Consider the following 23,853-nt stretch of genomic DNA (forward strand, 5'->3'; position numbering starts at 1 on the left):
TGTGGGGCCCAATGCAAAACATTTTTGTGGGGCCCCACCCCATGGACCCCCCACACACCAGGATAAGAGGCAGCAGTGAGGCACTCGGCAGCATTGTCACCACCGACTGCTTCCAGGGCCCCTAATTTCGAGCCAATCAGACTTGGGGTGGGAAGGTGGGAGGGCCATCCAGTGGCAATGCTCTGCTGCACTCTCCTCACAACACCTTGGCATGGAAGCTTCCTTGCTGGAGCATCAGCTAAAGAGCGAGGTGTCAGCTGCCGACACTCCACTTGCTGCGCCAGTGCTGGGCCCCTCCGAGGATGGGGCTCAATTGACCAAATTGGACAAATTGTCCTAAGGCTGGCCCTGGGCCTGAATTAATACTGCCACACAAATACATAGAAAATACATAGTAAATACATATTATTTACTAGACCCTCAATCTCATACATGTTTACTCAGAAGTAAGTTTCCTTGTATTCATTGTATTTGCTCACAGGTAAGTAAGTATCAGATTGCAGCCTTTTTCATTCATTCATTCATTCATTCATTCATACTGGAGATTCTCTTCCCACCTTCTGGCCTATGTAGAAACCCCCAAGGTGGCTGCCCATCAATGAAGGTAGACAGAAAGACAAAAGCACAAACGTTACCATACAAACAATATAACAGCAAAAGTTTCGGGGAGGGGGATTTGTCTATTCTTTCTCCGCCACCTCCTCAAGGTTAAGGAGGAACAAAAAGGTCAGGGTGACAATGCTGATTTTCCATCTTGCTGGGCTTTCTTCTTCTTGCAGGGCAGATGGTGTTTGATTTACTCTTACATTATGTATTTATTTAGGAATTGCCTTAAGCCAACCCAGAGCACTCTGCCTACCTTGTCCTATGTTCAATAAACTGTCCTTTCTGGAGGCTTTCCCAAGGTAACAGAAAATAAATGTGAATGCCTCCAGTGTATGTTAATTGGCTTTCAAATATGGTGCGAGTGCTTAATTGACACCAAACACAGCTCTGCCAAGTCAGAAAGGTGGAGCTGTGGGCCATTAGTAATCAGATTTTATGAGTGCGTCAGTGCAAGGATGAGCTGAGACAAGTTACGTCAGGTGGTCTTTGCTTTCATACACCCAAATGCTCAATCTCCCCTTAAAACTTTCTTTGAAGAGGAAAGGGGAAAGGGGCCACTGTCTAGTCAGTGAAGCATTTGCAGAGTTAAAAGAGCATTTTCTTTGGATAGTTTTGCAGTGACACTAATGGGAGTTGTCTTAGGGTGAAAATCTGCTTCCTTTTCATCTAAGGAAAACATGACCAGAGAGGCATTATGGTCTGTTACACTGTTTTTATATTATGATGCATGCTGTGTAGAGTGTGATTGTGGGAATTGTAGTATATATTTATGCTTGTATCTCAAAGGTGCATAAATTCCGTTGTGCTGTAGCACAATGACAATAAATTTACTACTACTACTACTACTCTGCAGCAGGGACAACAACAGCAGAACAGTAGCTAAAGGTCTAAGGTGAACTGCTGGTCACTGTCGGCTTCATATCGCAGGACAATCTTTTCCTTTCACTAGTCTGAACTTCAGCTGCGGAGAACTTTGCATGACGGCTCTCTCAAAGTCCATGATCATTATAAGATTCTTTCCTTGTTTCTTGCATCTCATTCTCCTGAGCTACAGTAACATTTTGATTTATTTCTTGTGTAGGTATTCAGCATCTAAATTAAGGAGAATGAAGGGGGGAATGTGAGTGTGTCAAAAACTTCCACATGGGCCTGTTTTTCTAACACGTTCCTTTACTGGATTGTCGTGGCAGAAAAGCTGGATAGGCAAGCAAGAACTTCTTTCCTCAAATACACAAAATTGATTGATAGGGCTGCTAATGGGTGACAAATATGTTGACACTGTCTTGGTACCTGCTCCCACTGAATTGGCCTGACTAGTAAGAACTTTGCTGGAAGCCTTGCTCTGGATCCTTTGGAGGTGAGATGGGTAGCTACCAGAGATTATGGTAGTGCCTCTCATTATGGGGAATGCTCTTGCCATGCTTATTCATTTGGTACTTACTTTCATTGTTTTTAGGCATTGGGTAAAAACCCAGTTGCTCACACACTGGCATTCAGTGCTGTCTAACCTGCTTGGCTAAGGTTACAATCCTACATACATGGCCCTATCTTATCCGGGTCGGCCAACATTCTAGTGCTTTTTCCACTTGCACAGAGCTCCATAAAGCAGTCAGCATTAGTCATACAAAGTGCCCTAGCACTACGGGGGACATTGGCAGGAAGGCTGGAGCCTTCAAGCCCACATTGTTAGCTCTCCCACTGCCTGCTGGAGCAGATAAGTCTGTAGGAGAGATAGGAGGCAGGAGGATACCAGAACAGAGGCCAGGAAAGGGCATAACAGGCGAGGAGGCTGCAGGAAGTGATGGATCCAGTGGCATGGCAGCTGGATCCCATTGCCTCTTCCTACCACCTCACTGCCCCCTTTCTCTTTCCCCTTTCTCTCCTTCAACTTGCATTAGCAAAATTTTAGTGCAGGTCTGAGGAGTCCCACTGTGGAGTGGGAGCCTTCATCAGAGATTAATTGAGAGGTGTAAGGGGATTTAAATTTCCTTTCACCCCTGAAGCCTCCCAGTCCATCCCCCCTCCCCACTGGACACAGTGTACCTGTTTTTGGTGTGGCTACACATGGGGGGGGGAAGGACAGGTTTTGGCTCACATTGACTATGATGGGACTAATAATGAGAATGTTCCTCATTGGGATTTTGTTGAAAACAAAATGGTGCAAACCACCAAATTAACATTATTAAGATTCCAAAGGCGGAAGAAATAGTGTAATGCCACACCTGTGAAAAGGTGAACGCTGCTGAACTCATTTGGAACATGTTCAAGGGAAAGCAATAGCTTCACAAGCGCTGCCCTACATTTCCTGGTGGACCATGTTTGAAGTTGGAACAGACAGCTGACTCACTTAGCAGGCCATGAGTCAGAGCTGCTCCCTTGAATCCATGCACAAAGATAGCCTTGTGCAGAGGATGTTGGCAATGTGGAACATGAGAGGCGTCGGGAGAAGCAAGCCTTAGAAAGAGGCGGCTGGCCCAGTAGTATCAGCAAGTGCTACGCCTTGTCTCCGGTTCCATGCCAACATTGCAGGGTTTCGTGGATAATGCAAGCATTGGGGAAGGCGAGGCATCATCTTGGGACTTCAGAGTTGCATTCTCTTTCTCTCTGCTGTGCTGAAATGCAACTTCATGCTTCCCCCTCTCCCCCACCTCCACACTGGGCTGCACGACACCTCTTGCTAGAGAATACGTGGAGGTTTCCCCCACAAAATGGTTATCATTCATTTATGCCATTCTCTTTTAAAAAGATTATTACCCAATCTTTGTATGAAAAAGATGTTTTCACTTTATTTTGCCTGCCTTCTCACTACAGCGACTATTTCCCCACATGTAACAACACATTTTACCCGATAAAGTAGATCACTTTTATCCCCCTGTAACAGACAGGCATAGAATAACTATAGACTTGTCCCCTTATCCACAATGTTCTGTAACACTTCCCCCCCCCACAGTAAAATGAAACTGCAGATATCAGGGAACGCCTAAACTTTCCGAAGGTGAGGGGAGCTGAGCCCGTTTCTATCTATACCTCCGGCAGTACAGGAGGGACATAGAGAAAAGACAACAGGCAACTCTGTTAAAGGAATCTTTTAATCCACACATAAAACTCAAATGGTTTAGGCCAGTGTTTCCCAACATTTGCCATACTAGTACACATGGTCCACCTATTCAAAGTACCACTGGAAGTAACTGGTGATGACATCATTGCCTTCCACTCTGCCTTCCCTTCCTGGCACCCCAGAATACACTACCTGACTTAGAGCCCAATTCTATCCAACTTTGCAGTGCTGATGCAGCCATGCTAATGGGGCATGCGCTGCATCCTGTGGTGGTGGTGGGGTAGTCATGGAGGCCTCCTCAAGGTAAGGGAACAAATATTCTCTTAACTCAGGTCTGCATTGCAGCTGCATCCGTGCTGGAAAGTTGGATAGGATTAGGCCTTCAGGCACACTACCTGACTTTTCCATTTATTTATTTATTTATTTATTTATTTATTTATTTATTTATTTAAATGATTTTTATTCCACCTTTCCTCTGCCAGAGCAGATGCCCAAGGCAGATATGGTAGTCCCATCTGTGATTTACTCCATTTTTTATCCTGGAATAATAACCCCTTCCTTGAACTCCAATCAGCAGCTGTTCGTTACTTACTGAAGAGGTGAATCAAAGACTGAAAGAGCCCCTGCTCATATAGTCCCATGTCTTTTCCATTCTGAAACACACGATATGCAAAAGTGGAGTTGCTGGCAAGTCACATTGTCAGTTCCATAGAGTGCCAAAGTGGCTTGTCAATGACCCAGGAGTATCACAATCACCCTGGAAACACCTTGGAATTCCTTCTTCTCATAAATAGGAGAAGCCCTTGAGTTTTCCATTGTTTAAACTAGACCTGTAATTGAATTATTCCCCTCCTCCCCCTTTCAATGACAGAGTCAGCAAAGACACCAGTAGGTTCTTCATAGAATATTCTAAGTGGATTTCATTCAATAAAACAAGAGACTGGGAAAAGGTATAGGTGGCTGAGATCCAACTGCCAACTAAAGCAAACAGAAAAGGGGACACTTGCGTCATTTGTCTTTGGGTCTGACTCTACAAACAATAATTGGCACGTGAATAAAGAGACTTCAGGATGGCAGTGCTTGGACCTAATCATCCCAGACTGATAATTGTCTACATACAGGTATATTGTCAGCACCTGTTTGTTTTGTTTAATAAGCTGTTGATGTCGGGTCAGGACACAGTTCTTACCCCACTAACACATAGCGGGTATCTTATCCAGGAAATGTTTTTGAACATAAGGCACAGTGCTCTGAATGAAGTTTATTTTACACAAGAAAGAAAGCATAATCTACACTGAGGCAAGAGTGGGGAACATCTGGCCTGCAGGATGTTGGCAGCCCAGAAATTCATTGACGGATGGGACCGTCCATGGGTTGTTACATCCTCTGAAGGTGACACAAAGGAAGTGAGAGATGTGATGAGGAAGAAGATGAATGATTTGTGGTCTACGGTCAACGCACATGCTTCTCTAGACCGATTAGTAGTGCTGACAGCCATACCCATGGTCATTGCGCTCGCGCTCTCTCTCTCTCTCTCTCTCTCTCTCTCTCTCTCTCTGCATGTTGTTGATGGCCATATTAATAATAACAATAATTTTAACAACAACTAGGTATTTATATACTGCCTTTCTGGTTATCAGATTACTACTCTGTCCCTCAAGGGGATTTTTACAATCATAGAGGTTCTCTCTTTCAAGAACCAACAACATTTCAGAATGGATCTTCCTGGTTTGGTCTCACTTCTGGCCTCTAGTTCTCCCACGCAGGCTGGCAGGCAGCTCCATCTCTCACATGGAGGGCAGCCAAGACGCTTCTTGCTCACACCAAGAGCAGGTGGAATCACTCAGCTGGGCTTGTCAGCTGCTTCAAGGTCTTGCCATTCTCAGCCGTTCAGGGAGCTGCCGGTGTCCTTGAACTGGTGACCTTCTGATGCTATCTTCAGGCTAACAGAGGCTCTACCCTCTAGACCAGGGTGCCCAAACCCCGGCCCGGGGGCCACTTGCGGCCCTTGGGGGCTCTCAATCAGGCCCTCAGGGAGCCCTCAGTCTCCAATGAGTCTCTGGCCCTCCAGAGACTTTTTGGAGCCCGTGCTGGCCCAACGGAACTGCTGTCAGCAAGAGGACAACTGTTCGACTTCTCACCTGAGCTGTGGGACAAGGGTTCCCTCCACTACTTGCTGTTTCATGTCTGGAATGCAGCAGTGGCAGTGAAGGAAAGGTTGGCCTTGCTTTGTGCAAGGCCTTTTATAGGCCTTGAGCTACTGCAAGACCTTCATTCATTCATATAAGTTCCATCTCTAATATATTCATTTATGTAAATTTATTCAAATTTGAAATATAAATTAATTCGGCCCCCCGACACAGTGTCAGAGAGATGATGTGGCCCTCCTGCCAAAAGGTTTGGACACCCCTGCTCTAGACCAGACCTCCTGCCCATATTATAAAACAAGTTCCTGTTGAAACAAAATAGCAGCATCCTCGATTATATTAAGGCATCCTGTGCAAGATTGACAAAGTTGTGTGGCAATTGGTAAAAAATTTTTTTCTTTTGCATGTTTCAAATCCTCTAGGATGTTATTAAGTCATCTTTTCTTTGGTCTTCCTCTTGGTCTTTTTTTTCCAGTACTTTTGGCATTAAATGCTTGCTTAGCTAGGCAAGAGTTGTTCATGCACAGTATATGGCCAAATCAGCACAGCCTAGATTTTAAAAACAGCCCTGCAGGTAGTTTCTTATTTGCTTGGATCTATACATCTTTATTGTTCCATTGTTGCCACCAGGGCTGACCTTATGGCAATTTGACCAATCTGGCCAAATTGGGCCCCGCGCCTGAAGGAGCCCCACATTTGGACAGTGAGCGGAGCAGCCACAGCAGGAACCTCACTTTGTGGCTGATGACGCTCTGGTATGGAATCTTCTGTGCTGAGGTGTTATGAGGGGAGTATAGTGAGTGGAACATTGCTGCTGGATGGCCCTCCTTTCCACCCCTGGGTCCAGTTGGGTTGAAATAACCCCCTCCAGAAGCAGTTGATCGTGACGCTGCTGTTGCATATCTCACCACTGCTGTTCATCCTGGTGAGTAGGGTGGCCACAGTGGTGGAGGGGGGCTTGCAAAAATGTTTTGCATCCCACAGGCCCTGGTTGCCACCACCGAACTTTCATTATTTCACATAGACAGTGGTTGGCAAAGCAGTCTATTTTCTGTTGATCATGCTCCAGGTGTCATTGCCATATAGTAAAGTAGGGCCACCATTATCATCTAGGCTTTTGATATGTAAATCATTGTGCTGCTATCTTTAAAAAAAAAGTCAGATTATGTGTTTTAATAAATGTGGTGATTTAATCATCAGGAGAATATAGGTGGGCAACAGATGGATGATGATGTCATGTCAATCCTAAGTAAAAAATATGTGAACAATGTGATTGGACAGATTAAATGTCCCATTTGAAAGTGCCACTTACCAGTCCCATGCTAAATCCCGCTCAGTGATGAGTTGTGTGATCATCACACTGTAAACATATGGTCAGTAACTTTGCCGGATGTATCTGAAGCTGGACTGTATGATTTCAGACCTCAGATGGAGGATTAAATCTTCTACTGCATGGAAGTTGCTGCAGAAGTTATTCAAATATTATATGGATTCAAATTTCTGGATTTCTAAAAGTTAACCAAAAAGTACTAGCAAGCTGGATCATGGCTCTGGTCTATAATTTTCCCCTTGTCGGTGCACTCTAAGCCATATCCACATATGGGAGAGGCTTGGAAAGCTCATTCAAGTTCCTGCCATGAAAATGGGTCACCATTTACCTATCCTCAGCTTTTTCAGCATAAGAAAAGTTATGGGAAAAGGGTTAACTGAAAGGATGGGGGCTCTGTCACTTTCAGTACCTTCTTTTTCTGGGATAAGGAAATTGGAAGGAAGGAGGCACTGAGATTTTCCTCTCTTCTCCTGTGGATAAAATAGGATTTTTCCTCTCTGATCCTTTTTATTATGTTAATGACATTACTACAGTTAGACATAACAATGTACAAAAGCTGACTGCACCACAGAAGCATCTGATGCTCAGTTCAACAGTAGGAAGTCAAAATGGATGGATGCAAAGACCAGAATTCAAAGATGCCTTTAGAACATTTCTCAAACTGTGGGTCGGGACCCACTAGGTGGGTCACAAGCCAATTTCAGATGGTCCCCCATTCATTTCAATATTTTATTTTTAATATATTAGACTTGATGCTTCCATGGTATGTGACTGCATTTGGGGAAATGTTACAGACCTGTACTTTTAACAAGCTACTGTGTATACTCTTTTAACAATGATAGTCAATGGGACTTACTCCTGGGTAAGTGTGAGTAGGATTGCAGTCTAGGATTATTAAAATTTTTCCTTCTTGTTGATGTCACTTCCGGTTATGACTTCAGTTCCGGTGTGGGCCCTGACAGGTTCTCATTCTAAAAAGTGGGTCCCGGTGATAAATATGTGAGAACCACTCATTTAGAAGAAGCAAAGTCCCTCTTCTTTCAGGTAGAGTTTAACAGGGTTTGGTTTCATGGAACCAGTTGTTCTCAGAGCCAGGGGCTCATCAATCAAGCTCATCCTGACTTTTTGCAGTTATAGTTTATACTTTTCGAGTTATAAAGTAAGGCCAGTTCCCACAGGAACTGATGATTATCTCCTGAAACAAGACACAGCTTCCCAGCCCGTTTGAGTATAGGAGAAAGTGAGTTGGAGTTCTTTTTCCCATTCACAAAATGTCAGCATTGTGTATGATTCTGGCAATAGAGCACTTTTGAGAAAAAGCAGATATCGAACATTTCGTGCATGCAAATTCACAGACTAGCTTGGAAGGGGGAAAAAAGAGTTATAATAGTTGGCGGTTTGGTTTTGTCTTTAATGTTACAATCTTAAGTATGCTTATCAAGGCTAAAGTCCAACTGTGTTCAGTGGAGGCTAATTTCTTATAGGTATGTTTGCGGCTGCAGCTTATGCCTAGTTTACTCAGATTTCCCCAAAATACATAACAGGGGCCTAGCCATTGTGGCTGCCCTCCAGCTATCTTTTATATGCCCTCTTTTATTTAGGCTTTATATACAGATTTTTTTTTCCATATAGTTGTAATACTTTCCAAGACATTGTCCAAATATTCTTTTTAATTAGATCATCAATTTTCAACCACTGTGCTGTGGTACACTGGTATGCCCCAAATGGTCCGCAGGTGCGCCGTGGGAGTTTGGGGGAGAATCATTATTAGTAGGGCCTTTGGAGGATGTGAGCTCCCAGCTGGCAGTGCAGTGTGCCTTGTCAATTGTCAAAAAACGGATGGTGTGTTTTGATAAATTTAGCACTTTGTCAGTGTGCCGTTAGATGAAAAAGGTTTAAAATTACTGAATTAGATGGTTTTCTGGCTTGTTTCCTAATTCCTTGCATATACCAGCCAGGCTGTTACTGTACTTGGAGGTAAAGCCTTTTGGTTTCTTCTGTCTAAACTAACCTTCACGTAATTTAACAAACAGACCAGTTCATTTGGTATAGAAAATGGTAGTTTTGCTATGATTGTTTCAATGCTCATCCCCCAAAACTTAGTCACCTGGTTCTATTGCCATTGCAGAGAACCAATGAAATCGCCTTTCATTGCTGAACAGGACTAATAATTGCCTTCCTTCATGCCATAAACCTGATGTGATCTCCAAAGTATAGGGAACCATTGTAATGGATGCCATTTTACAGCCATTATTTCTCATTGAGACACACATTCAGCACAAGCTTAGGCATGTCTATTCAGAAGTATGTCTCACTGAATTCAGTGGGGCTTACTCTCAGACAAGTGTGTATAAGATTACAGCCTTGGAAGCATTCTTGGATAAATAGCCTCTGTCTAAAGTTTATTACTGATGACATCTTTTCTAAATAACATGTGTTCACTTTTGCTTTTTACCTTTATCTGAAAGGACTAGTCCTGTAGATCAGTGGCTCCCAACCTAGGGTATGTGTACCCCCAGGGGTACTTGCCAGGACCTTTGGGGTACTTGAAAAATAACTGAATAATGGTAGAAAAGGCAGATCTGTATTGGAATGCCTTGCGGGGCTAATATGAGGGGTACAATTTATGGAAATGGGCTGCCAAGGGGTATGCAAATGAAAAAAATGTTGGGAACCACTGCTGTCAATTCACACGTGACAATTTAGATATTGCACATTTTTAGTGCAGTCATTAGATGAATTCTGCTGGTTTAAGAAGCAATTTTACCTAAATGTACACGTGCCCCTGAGCATAGCTATGGTGCTAGGTGGTTTTCAATGGTTCTACTTTGTTGTGTCTTTAAAGAAGCCAGAGAAATGCCTTACTTCCTGCTGACTCCAGGCTTTTAACTATTACTTTATAACATTTTCCTTCTGAAACCTTCCCCCTGCTAGAGAAGAAGGGTCTGTGCTCATCTAGCACCTACAATTTTTTCCTCCTGCACCCAGTGCTGTCCTGCTTCTCTCTTTTTATCCACTGTGGGAAGAGCATCTATCTCAGTTCACAGTTGGCTGGCCACCAGGGGTATTGCTCAGCAATGTGCTTTTCCACCACACTGAGAACGCCTGCTGTGAATCACACAAATCCTCAGAAATAGGACCTGCTAGTCATAATGCGCAAATGAATCATGGGAAACTCACAAGCCACATTGGAGTGTAGTGCAACACGCCAAGAATCATCTCAGATCTAGGTAGGCCCTGCTAGAATGACTGTCGGTTTCAGCTTTGCATTGAAGAAGAATTATTTATGTTGTTACTTCTATTGCTGATACAACAATGTAGGTGCAACAACAGCCAAGATGCAGGGATTAGATTTGACATATCGATTTGGATAAAGCAGTCCAATTCTTTAGCTATAAGTATCTATGCAAATGTATTGGGGGAATGTTGCAACAGAGCAAGGATGGCTAAACCGCAGCTCTCAAGCCACATGTGGCTCTTTGACATAGAATGTGTGGCTCTCTGAAATATGTTGGCTGAGGTCCTTTTTGCAGTACTTTGCAATTTGCATTACTTTGCAAATTTATATTAATTTGTAATTAATACAAAAGGTAAGTAAGAATGTTCAAGTTTTATAATCATTTACCGGGTATACACAGAGAGTCCACTGGATTAAAACGTAAGTTTAATGTTCATGATGAGTAAATATATTTAAGTTCTTAAATGTTGCGGCTCTCAAACGTCTGAAGTTCATCGAACGTGGTTCTTATGATAAGCAAGTTTGGTCACCCGTGCAATAGAGGACCTACTCACCAATGATCTCAAGATGGAGGCTCTGGATTTTGGAAAGCGTTTACATCACAGGACATGCCAGCAACTATTCCCATGATGATATTCCCATATACATGGCACTGTTGGCATGACGCAGGTGAGGAAAATACATTCCAGAATGGAACATTCTTAGTCCTTGGAGATCCACAGCCAAAGTCCTCTCAGTGGAAGAAATTAGGTGTGACACCTGAGGAGTGTCTCCTTTCACTTGTCACCTCCTTGGGTGCTCCGTGGAGCAGATTTGGGCTCTTGCCACCGTTGGAGCTCCAGCAGGATTGCTCAACCATGCTTTGGAGCCAGCCCTGTTCTGGTTTTGTAAAGTGAATGGGAACTTCCTCTTGGGATCACTGCGGGAAGTACTTTAAGAGTGGAAATACAGTATTTTGTATTTAAGTGAGTCATGACTAACTATTTTAGTCCTGTGTTTTCCTAGCATCCAGGACTACAGCAGTGCCAAAATGGTGATCACTGTATCCTGTGGGTCAGGGAAGCAGTGCCAGGTCTCCTCAGGGGAAGGGAACAAACCCTGTGTAGCACCCAGGCGGCCCCAATGGTCTTACATTGAGCTATTGAGCTGGTGCAGAACCAAGGAGACCCATATTGGGTTTCCCAGCCTGGGAGGGGGGATCAGGATACAGTGGCACCATCTCCAAATCCTTCCTTGGTCTGCTCTTCTCCTCCCTCTGCCCTCCCCCATCCCAGTTCTGCTCCTTTCCCGCCCTGCCCCCTGCCCTGAAAAGCCCTGCCACTGACTGGCAGCCATTCTTGCCACTGGGAGTTCTCAGTGGCCATTGTCAGGTGCTGGGGCCCAGTGTTGACTGATGCTGGGCTCAGCGCCAGTGGCGCTTTGGTACCGCTAGTGCAAAAGTGCCTTATGGCACTTTTTACAACAGCTGGGTCAGCTGTTAGGACTGGGTCCTAAGTTATCTCAATTGATTTCAGTGGGACTAAGCCAGCAATCCTATACACACTGACCTGGGAGTAGGTCCCACTGGACTCAGTGAGATTTACTTCTGAATAGTCATGCACAGGATTGCGCCCTAGGTCAGGATTCTCTTTCTTTAGATATACCTTGAACTCTGCTGAGCTGTTTCAGAAAATCTGCTAACAGAATGCAGTGTCATGCAGACTGAAAAATAAAGTGCCTTGCCTCAGGCAGAGCAGTTATGTGAGTCAGCCCTGACAATCTGCTATAAGCACACTGGATTTCACACTCCACTGGGATTCATGAGTCAGACTCTGTATGAGTGGACCTATTCACTTATTAAATGTATCTGCATCTCACACTTCCACCAAAGAGCTTAGGGCAATGGCAGGTGGGGCAATTCTATTTTATCCACACCACATTCTGTGTGGTAGGCTACAAAATCACTTGCCCCAGGCCACATGTGAGGCCACAGTGAGCCTTATGGTTAAGTAGGGATCAAAACCCTCCCAAGTCCACTTCCTAACCCTCCACACACTGTGCCACAGTCTGTACCCAGGCCTTATTAATCACACACTACTTCTCATTCTGGTGTTAAGGATCTACCAACAGCTGAGAAAAAAGGGGGTGGTAGTTTGTTACAGCTTGGTTTCCCCAGAGGCTTCCATTGTTGCTACTCTTGCTAGCCACACACTAAATAATTGGATGTCCTCCCTAGAAGTTTGACTTTCTGGCATTAGGAATCACTTACTGATGGGAAATCAGGCTCTTGGAGGGGCTGGAGGAGAGGCAGGAAGCAACAAAATGGAATTCTTCCCCTGCTTTAATTACACAGGCCAACACACATTTTGCTTCCTTAAACATTACACCAATTCCTGGGTATATTTAGGGTTCTGATTCCAAAAATGGCATCTGTTTTGCCCTATCACATCCAGTTTTGGAGATATAGTATAGCCTCTTTAGCGAATGGTTCAAGCAGCTTCCTCATGAGTAGCCTACACCATGGCTTCCTCATGAGGAAGCTGCTTGAACCATTCACTTAAAGAGGCTATACTATATCTCCAAAACTGGATGTGATAGGGCAAAACAGATGCCATTTTTGGAATTGGCACCCAAAATTCATATAATAATAATAATAGGAATAAGAATAATAGGAATAACTCGGTATTTATATACCACCTTTCTGGTCATCGGATTACTCCTCTGACTTTATTCAAGGTGGTTTACACAGGCAGGCGTTTCTAAATCCCTCAAGGGGTTTTTTACGATCATAGAGGTTCTCTCTTTCAAGAACCAACAACATTTCAGAATGGATCTTCCTGGTTTGGTCTCACTTCTGGTCTCCAGTTCTCCCAGGCAGGCTGACAAGCAGCTCCATCTCTCACATGGAGGGCAGCCAAGATGCTTCTTGCTCACACCAAGAGCAGGTGGAATCACTCAGCTGGGCTTGTCAGCTGCTTCAAGGTCTTGCCATTCTCAGCCGTTCAGGGAGCTGCAGGTGTCCTCAAACTGGTGACCTGATGTTTATCTTCAGGCTAATGGAGGCTCTACCCTCTAGACCAGACCTCCTGCCCATATCAAACCACCATAAAGTTTGGGAAAAACTTTTCTGACTCTCAATTTTGTAGGCCTGTGTTACGAGTTTGCCATGCTGCTCCCTGCCCTTGAATTAGAAACCAGTTATATTGTTGTTGGGGCCCTCCTCCCTTGACTTTGTCCAGTGCTACTCTGCACTTGAACACTTTGCAAGCATAATGGATCTTTTTCTCTCCTCTGGGACAGCCCGTAACCACTTCAGCAGAGCTCAGCTCAGACCACAAAAGGAGCTTTCATGCAAATGCCATGGGACATGGTGTCTGTCTTGGGCCCCAGAAAGATCTCCGTGCACTACAGGACACCGAAGTAGGATTTTTTTTTTTTCCTTGTACTGTACAGACATTTGCTTTTAGGCTTTAAGCTTTCATTCTGCCCAGATTTGGATTTCCAGAAAGCACTTGCTGCTTTAATCTGCTTAACTGCAAGTTTCAGGGATTTTGAAGGCTTCAAATGAATTCAAATAAGATTTTAAAAGGTTCCAATTGCCAGTAATTTTATGGAGTGCTGACAAAAATCAAATTATCAAATGTTAGTCCTTAGCAATGAACACACAGTGGAAGCCAGAATGACTCATGCAAAACACTTACACTTATTCACCCTGAAAAAAAATTAAAAAGGATTAATTTTTAAACATAGCCTGCTTTTTGTATTGTATACTTCTGATGTTTGGTTTTCCCTAGTTTACTTTTAAGAAGAAAAGGACAAGGATCATTGTTCAGCTGATGGGGAAGAGGAGTTGTAACTTATTGGTAGAACAAGATGCTTGGCATTGCAGAAGGGCCTGAGTTCAAAAACCCATCATGAAGCAGATTCATAGGTTCTTGTAGCAAATGCTTTGAAATGTAAAGGATAAATTAAAGCAACAGTTCTCAAACTTTTTACTGAAGCAGTTCATTTCATTGGCTGTGGTAGTTGCATTGCACTCCAGAAGCCGCAACGTGACCCAGAATGCCTTGCAGTTCTTGAGTCACACTAGCCCTGTGATCCATTGGATCACAACCCACAGTCTGAGAACTGCTGAATTAAAGGATAAATTCAAGGGATGTCTTACATTTGACCAGGTGGGACCAACTGTATGAATTTGGAAAAGGACATCGCTGATTCAGATCATACAATGAATGAGACAGTGTCCTGTGGTGGTGAGTCTAAAATGAGGGTTCTAATCTCCATTCAGTGGATTACTTGGGCCTGTCAGTACCTCTCATGTCAACATATCTGAGCCCTCCTGAGAGAAAAAGGGTGGACAGTGTGGAAAAGGAGAGGCATGGGAGGACCTGCTTAGAAGCTTCAGCTGATGTAGAATTGGGAGGGAACAACACACACACAATAACAGATAAGGTGCGAATGATGGAATAAGCCACAAAAGTCCTCATAATTCTCAATTCTCTGGTCTGCGATCTTTTCTGGGCTATACATGATTTTTCAGAAGAAGAGATGTGAATGCTGATGTCTGAGCTCAAAATCACAGGCCCAACTGAACTAATTGGGAGTCAGATTGCAAGCCACAAAACTTTCCCCGTCTCCATGATCCATGGCTATAAATGATTTTTTCATGAAAAAGACCTGTACACCAATTTCTAATGAAAATTGCAGATCCCATTGAACTAGGAGCGATGCAGTAAAACACAAAACTTCCACGGAGCTCACATTCCAGGACCTGTTCCAGGTAATAATGTTATAATGGGAAAGCAGCCACAGTCCAAGCTCTTACACAAGCAAAATCTTAGGTTCTCGAGATGATAGTGGCACAGTAAATCAGAAAGTTCTTACATGTTTGGTGGAAAGACTAGACTACCTCCCCAAGACAAACTTGAACTGCAGTGCTCCACACACTTACCTCGGATGGAAAAAGTCAAATTGAACTGAACAGGGCTGACTTTTCAGAAGACAAGGATTGTGGTTTTGATGTCCTGAAGTGAATGCCTTGAGGAGCACAGTCAGCATTCTCCTGTTCTCTTGCTTGTTGACCACTACAGCAGTTTGAACTTTGGATAACTTTCTAGGTTGGAGGAGCATTTTTTTGATTTTACTCTTTAGATTTGGGTTGAGAAATCTATCTGGGAACTTGGCATTTGGGGCCTTTTCCCAGAAGACAGGTGCAGGAACATAGATTTTGTGGAAGTATTGTGACTGGCTCCATGCTTCCCACCTAATCCAATTCCTCCATATTTGGAGGCTGTACTCTTTCCTGGAAAACTGTTTATGCCTAGAGCAGGTACCGGAATGTGGTATTGTGGGACGTTTTGCAGCTTGCTATACTACTTCCACCTAGTTTAATGGGACCTGCGGAATTTGGTTGGTCCACTCTGCTGGGAAATTGGTGTTCTGGCCCCTTCTTCTGGAATCCCTTCTAACTGTACCCCTGCTAACCAGTGGCGTAGCTAACGGGGTGCAGGTGCACTGGGCAACAAACTTTAGGGGGGGCAACAAGCTGAACTTGACACTAGTGGCCAAAATTGTGAAAATTTTGTTACATACAAATGATACCATCATGTTATATATCATTGGAAAGGTAATTTAATGCAGAATGCAATGAAACAAACTGCACTGGAATATCTATATCCTATCCAATGTTATGGCCAATTAACCATAAAATGAAAACACAACAGCCTTATGGAACAAAAGGCGGATTTTCTTAACTGAAAACTGACCTGTGAGACTAAGGGCACAATCCTGCCCGTGCGCCGGCCCAGGAGGGTCGCAAACATGCCATAAGGAGTTCCTCAGGAGGAAGCCAGGCTCGCGCTCAGAGAAGTGCTGACCTATAGAGACTGATGGAAGCCTCCACACTGGCTTCCTCCGAGCTCTAACACAGTGTTTCTCAACCAGTGGCACAGGTACCACCAATGGTACTTGAGGTGGTGTGTAGTGGTATGTGTGGGACTCCTGGACACCTGCAGCTTGGTAGCAAGATCAGGACCACAACAAACAGCAGTAGGTGGTTCCAAAGCATGCTTTTCCATGCAGGAAAAAGCCCTCCTGTCCACCCTGAGCCTCTTACTGGTTTTTGTTGCATTGCATCTGGTCCCCCAACCCAGAAGTAACTGGCGATGTTGTCACTGCCAGCTACTTCCAGTAGTATTTGAATAGGTGGATCACATGAAATGGTACGGTGGAGGACAAATGTTGAGAATTCTGCTCTAACCCATCCTATGGTTTTTTGAACCATGATGTTATCAAATCAGGATCTTGGCCCATTCAGACTGGGGTTGGACTGGGAAGGGGTTAATAAAAGCATAGTCCTGCTGGCACCCTTTCAGGTCTTGCATAGCATCCTGATGCTCATCCTACACTATTGCTGGGGTGTGTGTGTGAGAGACAGAGCATCCTGGCGTGCATCCCGCTGTTGGTGTGTGTGTGTGTGTGTGTGTGTGAGACATATCTTGGCGCACATCCCACACTGTTGCTGGTGTGTGTGTGACATATTGTCCTGTCGAACATTCCACACTGTGGCTGGTGGCTGTGTGTGAGTGTGTGGGTGTCACATATTGTCCTGGCACACATCTCACACTGTGGCTGGTGTGTGTGTGTGTCACATATTTTCCTGGTGTCCATCCCACAGTGGTGCTGGTGTGTGTGTAACATATGATCCTGGGACACCTCACACTGCTGCTGGTGGCTCTGTGTGTGTGTCACATATTGTCCTGGCTCACATCCACACTGTGGCTGGTGTGTGGCCCGTGCCATTCACCCAGGGCCCGCTCCGCTCCGGCTTCCCCCCGCCCCCGACCCCCTCCCCTCTTCCACTTCCCCCTTTGCACGACACCAGGGGCGGAGGAGGGAGGACGAGCCACCGGCCCTGTTTGTCTTGGGTCCCGTCACGTGGGTAGCCGCCGACACAACAGCAGCGGCGGCGGCGGCAGCGATCAACTGGTCTCCCAGCAGCTGCGAAGGTATGAGGAAGTCAGGGAGAGGCGCCCTCGCTGCTGCTGCTGCCGCTCTGACCCGGAGAGGATCCTGGGCGGAGGAGCCCAGGAGGACGTGAGTGGTGCAGGGCTGTCCTGGGGGACGCGCGTCTTGCAGTCCCTTCCCAAGTGACTCTGCAGGAACTTTCCGCTTCCTTTGGTTGGCTGCAGGGGGAGAAGGGCGGACTTCCCCTTTGCCCCCGCAGTGGTGTTGTGACCCTCCCAGGTAGTCCAGAGGGTCCTCCTCCTCCCCAACTAGTCCCCCTAGAGGAGGATCTGCTCCCAGCCACTGCGGCCCCTTTCCCCGGGGTAGGGCGAAGAGGAACACCCTGATTGAGTCGACTCTCTGCTTCTCCCTCCCTCCCCGGCTCGGGCGGGCCTCCTCCCCTGGTGTGGGTCGAGCCTTCCCCCCTCGGGAGCTGTGGATCTCCCCTTGGCGAGCTCGGAGCGGCTGGGGCTGCTGACCCCCGCCACGCAGGCAGCGCTCCCCGGGGGTGGAGCGGGTCTTCTGGGGAGCCTGGGCACGGCCGGGAGCCGTGAAACGCAGAAGCAGGGCTGATCTCGGGTCTTCCGATGTGCTCGCTGCTACTGTGTTGCAAGCGGAGAACGCTGGCAAGGCTGTGCAGGGGAAGGAGGCGTCCTGATGCTGGGGGTCCCAGATGTGCTGAAGGGAGGGGGGTTCTGTGGCGGCTGCTGCTGCTGCTTTCCTCCAGCTGTGGAGCTTTGGGAGAGCTGGACAGATGTTGGGTGCACCTCCCCCCCGCGGTCTTTCCGCCTCCTTGTAGGCTGGGAGTAGCAACTGCGCTGAGCTGAGCGGCTTCCCATTGCGCGCAAACGGACCCGCCTCCGCGCCTCTTGCAGGTTGGCGTCGCTGTGCAAGGCGTGAGTGGGCAGCGAGAGCTCCAGCAGCAGCAGCAGCAGCGATCGGGCTCTCCCAGTCCCGATGGAGGAGGACGAGGTGGCGGCGGCCGCCGTGAGTGGCGAGTGGCAAGGAGCGGTGGAGAAGAGGAAGGCCTGGGCGAAGAGCAGGGACTCCTGGCAAGCCTCGGAGGCGGAGCGGCTCTCCCCAGAAGCGGCGGAGCAGGAGATCGCCTGTGGGAAGTTGCCCCTGGCTGCGGAAGGAGGTCTGTGCCCTACCAGCATGTCCTCTCCCCCAGCACCCATGTAGTAGTGGGGATCGGGGGTCACCCAGGGGAGCAAAAGGTGAACCACAGCAAAGAGTCTGGTGGCATCCTTAAGACTCCACATTGATCCATGTGCCATAAGCTTTGGGTTGGGGTGGGGGATGACAATCCACTCCAGGGAGTACATGCTCCAGACAGGGTGACCAGAGGTCATAACCACAAAAGAGGACAAGGCACCCCAAAATGTAGGGCATCCCAGAAAACTGTAGGACATGGCAAAATGAAAACTAAAAACACTTCTCTGCTGAGTTCACGTGGCTGATTTAAACACTATATTACTTATTATTAAGCTTAAAACTATATTGCATGTAACTTCTTAGATGTAATTCATGAAGGCCAAGAGAAGGCTCTGTGCTGCCTGCTCAAGGGGGAAAAGGAGGACGTTAAAGTTCTTTTCCAGGACACGAGGCTCAAAAAGAGGATATGTCCTGGGAAAAGATGATGTCTGGTTACCCTGGCTCCAGAGAACTACATCAGTGGGCTCTAGGGAAAGCTGATGCCACAGAAATCTATTAGTTTTTCAGGTGCTTCGAGATCCTTCTTTGCTTTCTGCTGTAATCTAAACAGTGGATGCAACTTTTATTTTGTAATCTTTTAAGGCTGGAATTGGAAACAGGAAAGTAAATCCTGTTGATTTCAGAGAGACAGTTTCCCCTGTAAGCTTGTCCTGCACCAGTCCTGTGCATGTTAATTCGCCCTTTGGCATGTACAGAATGACAACACCAGAGGGAGGTGTTTTGGATTGGGCTGCTAGGCTCCCAATTGTATGCTTTGGTTTCCTTGTAACAATTAAGGCGGTGTTACCAGGTTTGCTCATAGGTACTTATTAATTTTGTGCATTGGCTTGTTTGCGTGTCATTTAGTTTAATGGGGCCCTTGAAAGCCAGCAAGAAAGTAGTCTGGGTAAACCCTTGACTTTTTTTAATGCAATTATAACACCTTGCTTCCCCCTCCCTGCCCTTCTCCCATCTCTCTCCACCCTCTAGGCAATATTCCAAATGAAAAGATTGCAATATGGCTTAAAGATTGCAGGTAAGTACTTTTAAAGAATTATTCATAGTCGAGTGTGCATTTTAATTCTAGGCAGGGATGGTGCCTGTTCTTGCTGTTCTTATAGTATTAAGAACTTCCCTGATGTTTGAGGCTTGTTGTCTAATGGTATTATTATTGAGCATTTATGTACCACTTTTCAACAATAAAATCCCCAATCTCAGACTGTTCTACACAGCAGCAGATTCCGCAGATTGCTTACTTTTGAGTAAATGTGGGTGACACAGCCTGCTTAATCCCATTTGTTTCAGGTAGACTTGTGCACCTAACTCTGTGTTGGATAGTGACCAGAGTGTTGGAGTGGCAGTCTTTTTTATTTTATTTTCTTGTGTGTAGGTGAAGACTTGCAGCATTCAGGGAGTAAAAGAAAAATGATTTGGTCAGTAGTGATTGGTTTAGAGACAGAGCATATGATAATAGTCAGGACACTGCAGCGCTTGTTTGGGACTAGAAGTTCTTTGTCCTAATGGCAGGCATTACCCACAGTTAGTAGATAAATGAAGTGTTGTCTGGAGATAAAGGCTGTCTTCTGTCCTCGCTAACTCTCTCTCTCTCTGCTTTGCAGTTTCAGCTGTGTTGCTAAATATATTATGACCACGATCCTAAATGCTTGTACCAGAAAGTAAATCGAATTGCAACTAGTTGGATTTCCTTCCATGTTATCATGCTTAGTAACCTATTGGGGAACCTCATTGTTGTTGCTTGGAAGTGGGTTCTGTTGAAATATAGTTAACTTTCAGGGTCATTATTTACTCAGCTTAACATCTGGTAATATCATTTTTCCTAAGAAAAATGGACTCCATTAGAATAGTATAGGTGAGGTTTCTGAATGCTCAGTGTGCTCTCACTGAGTTTGGAACAAATGAATTCCCAACTGTGATGGTCCAGGTGATGTGGCATAGTGGTTAAAGTGCATGTGTGTGTGTGTGGAGGGGGGTATACCTTGCAATCCTATACATGTTTACTCAGAAGCAAATCCCACTGTGTACAATGGGCCTTACTACTAGGTAAGTATGTATGGGATGTCAGCCTAACTATGTTTACTCAGAATTAAGTTTAACTGAATTCATTGGGACTTATTGTCTGTACAGTATATTTAGGTTTGCAGCCTTTGGTGGAAAAGACCCAGTTCAAACCCATACAGCTGTTAAGCTGGATGACCTTGGGGCAGACACTCTTGCTCAGCCTAACCTACCTCACAGGGTCATTACCAGGATAACAGCGGGACACCAGTTTTGTTGTCTGGACCGTCTTAAAGGAGGGGTGGGTGAAAACATAACTTAAAAACACAATACATTTTCTCTAGCAATCATTCTGATATCATTTCAGAAACGCTTTATTCTTGTAAGTAAAACTTTCATTTTGTTCATTGAGGGAGTTAGGATTTTTAAAATGGGGAGTTTGGAAGAAGAAACGAGAAATGAACCAGTTCTGAGGAAAATAAAATGTTCAGGAGGTGGAGCTTTTGTGTAAACCCTGGCTCGGTACCTCTGTATTCTTAGTGACACACAATCTATTTTGAGCCTTTCCCCCTTTCTATGCGGTTTGCTGAGATAAGATTTAAAACAGAGCTGCCAAAATAGTTGTTCCCTCCCATTTTCAGTGCAACCGGTACATGTGCAGTGTGGTGTGACCTAGAAATTGTCACTTAGAAAAACAGCACTTGGTCGGTGATGTTAGTTGCTGGCAAATAAGCACATCAAGATTCTGTGTATCTGAATTAAAGATAAAATTACATTGTTTCCTCATTTTGTCCCATATAATTTTTTATCCATGTGTTAAAACTGTTTATCTTTTAATTTATTGGCCTCTTAATTTATCAGCCAGGGTCCAAAGAGCAGCGCCACTTGTTTCCATTTCTGGCAGAGACTCCTTTGGGCCACACTGGAGTTTCTCAGTACCAGCCCTTCATGCAATGCAGTAATGTAGACAACCGCTGTTGATACCGAGAGGACTTTCAGTTGCAGAGCATGGAATGGCGTGGTGGTGGGGATAGTGCCTGCTATTCAAAGGGAACAAACTCTAAAATTCCACTGGGAATACCGAAGCACCCACAAGCACCTGAAGCATCCCTTTGGATCCCAATCGCTATCTCTATGGTTCTCTCTTGTGTTAGTTTAACACATAAAATTTGCTCCAGTATCAGCATTGGGGCCTGTCACTGCAGTTCCTTGATTTTGCTTTGACCGTACCATGGATACAGTTGCCCTTTTCAGATATTCTAAAGCACTTTAGTGAAGTGGGGTGGGGGAGGTGGGGAGATTGGATCATGGTGACAGGCTCCACCCCAATTACATGCATTCACAGTTGTATTTGCAGTGCTCCATTCAGTTAAATGCATGTAAGTCAAAGACAGAGCCTGCCCCCTGAAATTCCTACAAAGGACTTTTTGTTCCTTTTGTCGAAGAACTGCTAGTCTGGGAAGAAATGAAGGATATTTTTTGGTTCGTTCTCTTTGCTCTTGGCTAATCATGCCAGTTGTGAGCAGCAGTTATTGAAGGTTGCGGCATTTTCCTTTGTGTTCAGAACTTTTAATCAATGAGACAAACGGGTTGTTACACTTTTGAGGGGTTGCCCATAAGATGGAGTAAATGGGGAATCCTTGCAAAACTTAAAATTCCATTATTTTAAAATTCAGAATTCTGTTTTGTTTACATATTGAGGCATGTTATAGTAATACATACAAACACAACTTTGTTTTCTTATGCAATGCTCATAAAATGTGAACCGTGATTTTTTAAAATTGTATATTATATTATTATTGTTACCATTAACTGTTTGTGCGTGTGTGTGTGTGTATATAATGTGTGTGTGTGTGTGTGTGTGTGTGTATATATATATGTATATATATGTGTGTGTGTATATATGTGTGTGTCTGTGTCTGTGTGTACTGCTTTTCAACAAAAAGTTCACAAAGCGGTTTACAGAGTAAATCAAATAACTACTGGCTCCCTGTCCCGAAAGGGTTCTCAATCTAAAAAGATGCAAAAGAATACCAGCAGGCAGCCACTAGAAAAGACACTGTTGGGGTAAGGAGGGCCAGTTACTCTCCCCCTGCTAAATAAAGGAGGAGCACCCACTTGAAAAAGTGCCTTTTACCTAGTTAGTAGGGGATATATTGTTATAATAGGAAGTTTTCTTGACAGTTTTCCCTGAAGGTCACTCTTTCTATACCTACAGAATGTGAATTTTGCAGCATATGCTGCAGAGTCCTAGTTGATACCGATAACTACATCCAGAACACGAGCATTTACAGGCCAAAACCCCAAACTGAAAGTCTCAAAATGAACTCTTACGCAGAGCCACTGAGGTGTACCTGTAAAGTTAGGAGTGCTGATTCATCCTCTTTCCTTAGTAGGCCCAGTGGAGATTCTGGGCACACTTGATGTTGGAGCATTGCTGGTGCTGGTCTGTCCCACAAGAAACCTCATGTAAGTGTAGGTTATAAATCTCAAACCTAATCTTTAGAAGAAGTTTTCTTAGGGCCCAATCCTATCCAATTTTTCAGTTGTGCCAACAGGGCATGTGCTTCATCCTGTGGTGGGGAGGCAGTCAGGGAGGCCTTCTCAAGGTAAGGGGATGCTTGTTCCCTTACCCCGGGGTTCCATTGTAGCTTTATCGGTGCTGGAAAGTTGGATAGGACTGGGTCCACAGTAAACAGATACCCAAGTGACTCATTCTAGTAAGAGCTGGAAAAGATGTCTTGTTGATGGTTTTTGTACCTTTGTTTTTGGATTCTGTTAACAGTCTGGCTTAAAAGACAGATGCGTGAATCAAAGTGTCTCTGTGTAAATGGGGTGGGTGGCCAGGAGGTATAAAGGCTTGCAATGTTTGCTCTGCACCGAAAGCCTGGCATTTAGACCCTGCATCTCTCTCTGATCTATTGTGAATAACAATTTCATCTAAAATGCAAGATTGAGAGAGGGAGAAAAATGCCATTTAATTTTTCTATAACCTGCTGACTTGTTTGAAAGAGAATTAATTTTTCAGCAGAGCTTTGCTTTTAAAAAAACAAGAAAAAAAAACAACTTAATACAGTGGTTCCCAAACTGGTGGATCACGACTCACCAGGGAACTGGAAGTGGGCCATTCCTCCTTAAGGGGAGTGACCCAGGAATGGTTGCCCTGATGGCACCACAGTGATCGCAGCACTGCGGGGGCCCATGGTCATTTCAACATGCCAGGGGGGCGTCATGAAGCCTCCTGGAGAGTCTTGGAGATTTACAGCCCCTTCTGTGAGCC

The 23,853-nt window shown here is 45.1% G+C and overlaps 1 protein-coding gene across 4 annotated transcripts in view; it reads left to right on the forward strand.

The window, feature by feature from the left end:
* The first annotated feature begins 17,379 nt into the window (after nt 1-17,379).
* Nucleotides 17,380-23,853, forward strand: part of ITPRID2 (ITPR interacting domain containing 2) — a 72,303-nt gene continuing 65,829 nt past the window's right edge. For all 4 annotated transcript variants that reach the window (XR_010793955.1, XM_066615833.1, XM_066616705.1 and 1 more), the window contains exons 1-3: nt 17,380-17,453; nt 18,239-18,501; nt 19,548-19,593. Coding sequence is in view for 3 of the 4 variants with exons in the window: in XM_066615833.1 (XP_066471930.1) it covers nt 18,321-18,501; nt 19,548-19,593 (227 nt within the window). In the remaining variant the exon portion in view is untranslated. The remainder of the gene's footprint in view (nt 17,454-18,238; nt 18,502-19,547; nt 19,594-23,853) is intronic.

This window comes from Tiliqua scincoides, chromosome 1 (genome assembly GCF_035046505.1).
Source record: "Tiliqua scincoides isolate rTilSci1 chromosome 1, rTilSci1.hap2, whole genome shotgun sequence".
Taxonomy (NCBI): domain Eukaryota; kingdom Metazoa; phylum Chordata; class Lepidosauria; order Squamata; family Scincidae; genus Tiliqua; species Tiliqua scincoides.